This window comes from Schistocerca serialis, chromosome 2 (assembly GCF_023864345.2).
Source record: "Schistocerca serialis cubense isolate TAMUIC-IGC-003099 chromosome 2, iqSchSeri2.2, whole genome shotgun sequence".
NCBI classification, from domain to species: Eukaryota; Metazoa; Arthropoda; class Insecta; order Orthoptera; family Acrididae; genus Schistocerca; species Schistocerca serialis.
In genome coordinates, this window is record NC_064639.1 from 228,005,831 (window position 1) to 228,015,357 (window position 9,527).

Here is a 9,527-nt window from a genome sequence, read left to right on the forward strand (position 1 = left end):
GCGGCTGGCGATGGGATAATGACCAGCTTGACAGTGTGAATAGGAGATGAAAATATGAAAGAATAGTGTTTGCAGATGATTTAAAGGTGTGCAGAAATGGAGAAGGAGAGATACAAGAAACACTAAAGCATGTGTGGAAATGCAGAACAATGTGAGCTGAAATTTATTGCAATGACTTGTGAAGTGATGGTGACAAGGAGGAATTAGAGGAAAGTAGCAACGGTTATAAGTATTACAGGGCAAGTACTATAGAATGCCGAAACTTCTAAGTACCTGGTGATCATAACAGAAGACAGTGGAAGGAATGATAAGATAATAGGTGAAAGAAAAGGCAAGCCCATGGTTTTTTGTAGTGTATAAGAAGCCTGGTTTGGTGCAAGGGTATACCCCAAAAAGGAAGCAAGTGTGTTATGCTCCAGTACTCACATATGCATCAGAAATGATGGTAATAAAGAAAAGGCACTTGAACACGGTACAGATGTGTGAGATGAATTAAAAACAGAATAAGGTTTACTAGAACGGACAGAGTAAGGAATGACACAATGAGAAAAACAGTAAAAGAGTAGCCCATGCAAGAGGCCATGGCAAAAGACAAGAAGAAGATGGTAAGGGCATGTTAAAAGAATAGAGATGTGGCGGGATATTGAGACAGGCCCATGAAATGACAATAGGGGGCAGGAGGCCTAGAGGAAAAGTGAAAGACGGATGGATCATTGGAATGAACAGATGCATGATGAAGAGAAGAGAAGACCAGAACAGAGTGAAGAGAGAAATGTACTTGGTGGGAGAACAGGAAGAGATGGAGAGGCTTATGTTCCAAACAGACCAAGACAAGGGCTGGAAACTGTAGGAGGTGGTGGTGGTGGTGGTGGTGGTGGTGGTGGTGGTGAAGATGGGAGATGGGTAAGGTGATCATGTATGACAATCGTGCCAAACTGAAAGTCCATTAGCAGATCCTCTACATTTGATCACCATCTTAAAATCCAAATCTGTTATTTTAAATGCTATTGTATTTTGGATGACAGCTTGAACCTGGTACTATTTTCCAATGTCTAATTACTTTGTAAATTTGCCTCCGCTCTTGTCATTGTGATTTATTAATGTAAAATACAAGAAACTCTAACCTAGCCTCCTTTTCCATGAATCTGATTAAAAATTGTCCATCCACTCTTGTCTGCATCTACATTTATAGTCTGCAAATCAGTGTGAAGTGCATGGCAGAGGATACTTTTTATTGTAGGATGTCTTACAGTTTCTTCCTGTTCCACTCAGAGCTGGAGCATGGGAAGAATGGCTGCCTGTGTGCCTCTGTGTGAGCTATTATTTCTCTGATTTTATATGCATGATCTCTGGTGAGTAGATATATAAGGAGAGATAATATTGGGCCCTGAAAGACAGTTACTGAAGTTTTCCAAGCAAGATCTCATGGGATGTATTTTTTTTTGTCTCCCAGTTAAGATTTTCTACATTTCTGTTACACTCTTTCACCAATCAAAGAAGCCTGTGACCATTTGCACTACCATTCTCTGAATGTCTGCTATGTACCCAATTAGTGTGACCTGGTACAGGTTCTGTACACTTCAGCAGTGTTACATTATGAGCATACAGGTGCTTTCTTTTTTATGCAGTCTCGTGTAAAGACTAAGTGCAGTTCCTCAGTTCTTTATCAATAAAAATAGTAGCTGCAACTGAAGCTATGTGATAATTCTTCCTCATCTTTGTACACATTGTTATTATTTATAACTACTTTTCAAGCCCTCTATGTCGTAGTGCAATTTATTGCTACATCTGCATTGTAGTGTATTATTCCAGTGTCTGTGTGAATATCTCCAAAGAGACTGGATCTTCTGATTGGCAACAAGTCCAGTGTATTTTGATAGTGGTAGTGTGCAAAACCATCTGTTCTAGGTATCTTTTATAATTGTTTTGAAGGAAGCTTTCCCTTGTCCACCATCTATGAAGTTGCAGTTTCCACCAGCAGTTGTGCAACAATGCATTGTGTTTGACTGTGTACTATTTTGTTGTTCTATAGAATTCTTAAAATGTGTTCTTTATTTCTTTTTCCCCGTGATGACTTCATTGCATTGCCTCACTGATAACTAAGTGTTCACTCACAGACTTAATGAAATGAGTTTCTTTCTATAACTGATCTTTGTTGAACTCTGAAAATTTACAGGAAATGCCTTTATTTTGCAGCTGATACATTAAGTGATAAATTGCCTTACGGAAGCAGACTGACTTAATGAAATCTAGAATTTTATGCATATAGATAAACACTACATTTTTTGCTTGCAGCCTGCTCCGGGACCTTATGATCATTCCGTAGATGAAAGGGAGCACACTGTGGAGCAATGGAAGGAACTAATTTACCAGGAGGTTATGGAATACGAGATAACTCATGGTCATAATGCTTTGAGTTCCGCCCACTGCACTGCTCGCGGTCCTGGTTCTGAAGATCAAGAAGATATGGTCGATGGGCAGAGAGCTGCCCGTCGGTAGACCCCTTTGCGCTCAGCTTTGAAGCTATTGGTTAATCCTTGAATTATGATGTAGTTATCTACTCGAGATTGAGAATATTCTTAGAAAGAATGCTGCATATTGCTATGAACTGTATGTTTTGTTGAAGACAAGATTGCCTTCCTTTCTGAGATGTATTCGAGATTGTAAGAATGACAAGCACTTCTACATGTGAGCAGTGATTGTAAGACTGATGATGCCGCATAGTGTGTGGTGTGTTGTACAAAGAGTTACCCTACATTTAAATAAAAGATACAGCCCAGCTTGTTGTGGAAAGTAAGCAGAATGATATATTCCAGTGGTGGCTTCCTTACTGAATGTCAACAAGTTCAAGTTGCTGTGTATGAGCCAGTCAGCGTAAAATGTTAGTGTTGTGTATGTGCTGATGCATTAGAAGGGTTGGAACTGCTTGCTCTTCCAGTTTCCTTAAAAAAAATTTATGTTGACTTAGTATGATAGTAACATCCTTTAGGAAAAATATGAACCTGTTCCCACTCCAGTGCTTGAATGCATATTTGAGTTGTTTACATAAGCGCTGGTAAGGGAAATATGTATTAGTACAAAAAAATAGCTGTACCGAGCAGAAATACAGAATGGAAATTAAATATCAACTGTTACATTCTCACCTCTTTAGGAATTAGCCCAACTCTTAATATCTATTACTGGTCAGTATAAATATCCTTACTCGTAACAGTTCTCTGAGAATTGTTTTTGTGATAGTCTAGCTTAGTTCTACCGTGAATTCAACAAAAACACCATTGTACGAGTTGTAGAAGTGCTACCAGTGGTATCTGCTAATAACATTTTACCAAAATGTGCTCATTTGTTTGATTTTTGAAGAGTAAGACAATTTTTATTGCTTGTTCAAATTTTGGACACTGTTTCCACATTTGAGACAAGGAGAAGAACTTGTGGTGTGAATATATTTTTATTGTTGTTAAAATGTTCAAGATGACATAAATATGTTTTTATAAGAGTGGTTCTGAGTGGTGATAAGAATGCACTGATCTAAATAGTTGAGTGAACGTTGTGCATCATTTTTGGTTCAGCTGTTTCAGTCTTGAAATGCTAGTGATCTTTTTCCTGTTATGTATGGAACTTCCAACAGTCCGGTCCAGTATGGTGTATTTGTACATTACAGTGAACTTAAACAAGGACAACAATCTGTGGTGTTACATTTTTTTCATATTTTATGTTGTGCATAGCAAAGTGACATTAATACATATTTGTGTGCTATCGTTTTTCTTTCCCAGTTGAAGATTAATGTTATTTCTGTAAGGAAAGAGAAGGTGAAACTTGTGTTTTTGATTTACCCTTAATGTCTGTGATTTTTAATAGGGCAAGGTGAAATGAATGTGAGATAGTTAAGTGAGAACGTATTTATCCCTGCCCCTCGTCCATTGACCACACTGGTGGCCAACAGCAGGGATCGCTCTACACCTTAATGTAATCAGTTTGTCGGTGTCCGTGTGGGCTACAGAAGTGTCAGTGTTTAGTAACAGACATTGCCCCCATATGAATGTAGAACTGCCACTTACCTTTAGTAAGATATGATTTTGAAGTAATGAGTCAACCTAAAAATAAAAAAAATAAAAAATAAAAAGTTATACTCTTGCACTTGTGGATATTCCACAAAATGTAAATATGGTACCGTTCCGTTCCTTTTGTGAATAAAGTATGTAAATCTAATTATTATATAAATATGAGTATACTGTATTTCCAGTGTAGTATATTGCAGGAAAATGCTGTAGAAACCTTTTAAAAAGTCATGTATGTGATTTAAGAAGGCATATATGAAATTTGTTTCAGTAAAACTTTGATGCCTCAGTACTGTACTTATTAGAAAATTTACAATAAGTTTGTAGCTCTTATAGTAATTATAATAAGGCTTGTATAATTTGAGCACATCCTCTTTTAATTGGTTTTTATCCATTATAGCAGACACTGTGCTCAGAATTTAAATGAAAGGTGCAATATCAAAGTAAATGCTGAGCCTCTTCCATATAGATGTTGTTTAGGTCATTGACTGAAGTTATTTATTCATCTAATTGTTTAGGCCAATGAGATGACAGTACAGATATATGGCAGCAAGCATATTATTTGTTGTCTACTTCTTTATGTCTGTAATTCTAAACTTCATGTGAAGTCGTCTCTTTGTTCTTTATTGTTAGCATCTTTCTTACATCATAATATTGCAGAGTTCTGAAGAAAACACACTTCCTTATTCCTATAGAATTCTGTTAATTTTTAATACAGCTCTTGACCACAAATCCCCGTATGTGACAGAACAGGATTGTAGGTGTTCATGCTGACAGTAAAACAAAGCAGGTTTAAAGTGGCAAGGATAATTTTTTAAGCAAGGAAAGTATTAAGAAAAACAGAAGTTGGTGTTTTAACACATTTAATGTATTCTGCACATTAAAGACTTCCACGTTAACATTACATTGCATTTGCCATGGATACTGCATTGCTAAAAAGGCAGTTATGTGTCTGCTGCTGAAAACATAGTGTTTCATTTGATTTGACTGTACACAATAAATATAATTTTAATGCTTTGGACAAATGATAAACAAAATTTTGCCATACTATCATTATTTTTTGTGACTCAGTAGTTCGGTCACTTTATGGATTTTCATTAACGGATGCCACAATACTAGGCAATTAGTCTAGATTCATAGAAATTTTAACATTTTTGTCTTTCAGTGATCTCTCTTCTATTAGACATAAATCGTGCTAAAATGTATGCTATAGAATTTTAAAGAGACATTGTATACGTTTAGCGTTGATAGTCCTACTCCCCACATTTTTATTTGATTAGTATGTTGGTATTATAAATAATTAGTTGATTCATGTCATACATTTCCTTTTTTCTTTGTACATGGGCATGGAAGGGAGAATCACTGGTAACAGCTAAATTTGACACATAACATTAATTGACTACTTTTGAATTAACAGTTAACAAAATTCAGAATTTGCAAATGATGATCACTTTTTGAGAAATTACATGTTTGCTCCAGCGTATTTGATATACTGAACATACATTATTGTATGTTGTGAACTGATGTATTGATAAATTGTATGTTTTCATAAATATGAACAAACTCTGATGTTAATTCACTTGATAGCTGTGTTTTGTTTCTGTACACCAATGTTCACCCTACTCCTAAAATAACAACTGCCATTACAAAAAAGCAAGTGCAGTATAATGCAAATTAAAGTATGTTAAATAAAATTATGTTTCTTGTACATGTTAATAATACTTTTTGTAACTGATAAATTGCTGTAAAGGAATTAGGGCATCTCTATTTTTTCATGTGATACGGAGTTTGAACTCCAGTACATGAACAACGGCTTTTCAATGAGTTTCATAATGTGATTGCATGCAAAGAGAAAGATTTATCATTACTGCAGTGTGGACCAAATTCATCACCTATTTTATAAAAGTTTAATTTTTTGAATAATCATATTTTGATACACATGGGCAGCTGTTTCTATGAATACTGTCATGTAAAAAGTCATAAACAAGTTAAATATTTCATTTAATCTGATATTGGTTTCATTGTTGAAAAGTGCAATAGAACATTGTATTCTGAGTGTTGTTAATGAAAGTAACGATCTTTTATTTAAAAGACTGATGTTTTCTGTTGCAACAAGTGGACTATTTCCTTCATTTTATTGTTTGTCTACTTGTTTGTTTTATACCTTCCTTTCCTTTATGTACAAGGAAATTTATTTCACAAAGAAAATATTTTTTCCAGATAGTTTATAAATACCACCTGTCACTTAAAAATTTTCAACATTGCTAATGTGATGCTGCTTCTATTATTAAAAAAGTGACTCCTTTTTACAGCATATGCACCCATTATTTTGCTACACATAATTAATGGTTGGCAGCTTCCTCAAGCAAATTGCACCAAAACACCACCTGTACCAGCCAACACTTTATTAAAACAATGCAAATACTGAAACTATCCTTCAGTTTTGTACCTATACAGTGACATTCTGGAAGTTAATATGAAAATTTCATGCTTCAGAATATTTGTAGATACATTTTTGTACAAAATTTCAGAATGTGGAATAAATTGGAATTCATTAAACCTCCTGTCTGTTTATTGCAGGAGAGTTATATCACTTATGACTTTTTTCCTAGAATGTAATAGATTTCCCTACCAGCAGTCACTATTTAATTAGATAATATTTCAGCACCACTTTAATGTATGCATACACAGCAGTAAAGTAACCAGAAAAAGATAGCCTGATTTAATAATACCTGAAAACAATTTTATCCTCTTGTGTATATGGAGAAATTATCAAATAGGGAACACAGTGCACAGAAGTACATGTGTGAGTAGTGTTTATGACCAGAAGAAAAGTGCACCAAACTTTTTCTTTCCCTTGAAATATATAGATATCTAATGGCTGCCTAGGTAAGCTGGTTGTGTGTACTACAAAGGTAAGATCTTACTACCTACAAGAGGATCATGATTGTTCAGGTATTGCTGGTACAATCAGAACATAATATAATGTTTTCTGCACCAATATGAAAGAGTTCTGTCTGTAGCTACTTCCTTCTCATGAGACGTAAGTACTCTGATGGAACTGTTAGAATTAAATTTGGCACAGCTTGAAACAAAAGCCAGTAGCCCGGCATATATACTTTCAAAGATTCATTATCGGTCTGTGTGAATGAAGAGTATAATTGAGTAAATAATCTGCTTGCCAGTTTATTCAACCCAAACAATAAGACCTCTAATATTAAATTCTTTACCAAATACCAGAGTCTATATATCTCAAATTTCAATTTAAAAGCACTACAGTTCCACTGAGACTATGTTCTTTGTCAAATTTTGCCGACATGGTCATTACGTGTGTGTGTGTGTGTGTGTGTGTGTGTGTGTGTGTGTGTAATTTGATTTTTTAATTTATGACAGCATGTACTTTTCACCTATATTTGACCGTTTGTACATGAAATGTTATGATGACTATGTGGGCAAAATTCCCAGGTAGTGATAGATGAAATGTTTTATTAAAATGAGACAGCCTTAGCAGAACAAAGATGTCTTTTTTCGCTGATATAACATTTGATAATTACTTTTAGATTATCAGCTATCAGCTAAAATTCTCCATCCCTGAGTTATCTTAAACTTAAAATTAAAATAGTTTCCCTTCCTTGCCCCCCCCCCTTTTCTCTCTCTCTCTCTCTCTCTCTCTCTCTCTCTCTCTCTCTCTCTCTCTCTCTCACACACACACACACACACACACACACACACACACACACACACACCTCCCTCAATAAAGCAACTTGTTGCCTGCATTGATGGTAATATAATCACCCTACCATTAGCAACAGTATTACAAAAGTGTAAGTTAATATATCCATCTTATAGATGGTTAAGATTTTGCACTGTGGATTGAATTACTTTAAGAAATAAAGTAACCAGCCACCCTAGTGTATGCGTGTGTTTGTATATTCCACAAAAGCTATGGAATGCACAGACCAATTTCAAAAAAAAATTTGGTGCAGTTGTGACTTGATACCAGGTGAACAATACCTTGGGGTTGCATTTCCCTTACATCCGTTGGTGGGTGGGGTGGGAAAGTGGTGGCATACAATCATAACCTTGTTTACATCTGGCAAATGTATGCTGTTGGGGTAAAGCACTCCAAGCACACCAGTAAGGGAGAAGTGCAGATGTGAAGGTTGTGACATGTAAAAGTAATCAAAAATCAACAATGCTGATGTCAAATTCAATATTCTCAGGTTTTCTTGGCTGATACTTAACTGTCCCAATGGCATTTAACTCTTTTAAGTGTTGGGAGGAAGGTGGAGAGGGGGTTGGGGTGGGGGCAGTTGGAAAGGGAAATACGTAACATATAACTCTGGAACTCTAGGTGCAATTTTAAGAGGTCATGTTACACACATGATTTACCATCTGAAAAAAAGTACCATTGGATTAGTACACTCTTAGTATTCCTAGTGATGCTGCTCGGGAATAGCAGATGAAGGATGGTGTCACAGAAGTGTAATTCTGGATTGAATAGAGAAATTTCAGCAAATTTAGTACATGCATGGCTTACTTGGTAAAAAAATGCTGTGGGGAAAAGCTACCTCTTGCATCCCTGTGCCCAGAGAGAGAGAGAGAGAGAGAGAGAGAGAGAGAGAGAGAGAGAGAGAGAGGGGGGGGGGGGGGAGGAGGGCCTCTCTCTCTCTCTCTCTCTCTCTCTCTCTCTCTCTCTCTCTTGGGTGTGGCATGGAAATTAACTAAACTAACTCTGCTTTATTATGGTTACTGTACAACCCCTAGGTTTCAGGTTATAAGCCCATTTTCAAATACATTACTGATTCCAAAGATAATGCAGAGATATACACAATGATAAGGCAATGATAGTCATCTCAACTTTTTAATGAATCAATCCTTGGCTGAAGCGAAATTACTTCAGTGACTATTTTTTTTGACAAATTACAAAATGGAATTACAAAATTCAGCAATTACACTAACATGACTAAACATACCTGGGAGTAAAAAAATGCATCAGCCTAGAACTTTTTATCTACTGATGGAGTGAGACCCAAAATTTTATTCCTGTCCCAGAGTTATGATATCATCTAAAAGAGTTAAATAATTGAGTTGAGTTTGCTTGTTTAATAATAAGTGTGGGGATGTACACATCTGTTTTTTAATTTCTAGAATGCAGATTAACCTCCCTTATGTCCAGCGTAGCAAGGCTGACACTCCTGGCGTATGGTACAGATATGTTGATAATATTATTTGTATGTGGAAAGGTTCCACTAGACAACCGTACAAATTTGGGGAAAATATGAATCAGTGGCACACTAATATAGAGATCAGCATAGAGTTGACACTAGCTTAAAGATGAAGCCAACAACAATAATAAATTTAAAATTTATTGAAAATACTCCTTCACTGACATATTTGGCCGGCTTCCTCACAACATCCTACAGCCTATAAACGTGCAGCATTCCACCACACGATTTATCATCTCCTTTC

The 9,527-nt window shown here is 35.9% G+C and overlaps 1 protein-coding gene across 10 annotated transcripts in view; it reads left to right on the forward strand.

Annotated features, from left to right (window-relative positions):
- LOC126456978 (stress-activated protein kinase JNK) overlaps nucleotides 1-6,614 on the forward strand; it is a 582,548-nt gene extending 575,934 nt beyond the window's left edge. For all 10 annotated transcript variants that reach the window (XM_050092923.1, XM_050092927.1, XM_050092930.1 and 7 more), the window contains one exon: nucleotides 2,296-6,614. In XM_050092923.1, coding sequence (XP_049948880.1) covers nucleotides 2,296-2,499 — 204 coding nt within the window. In that variant the 3' untranslated portion in view covers nucleotides 2,500-6,614. The remainder of the gene's footprint in view (nucleotides 1-2,295) is intronic.
- The last annotated feature ends 2,913 nt before the right edge of the window (nucleotides 6,615-9,527 follow it).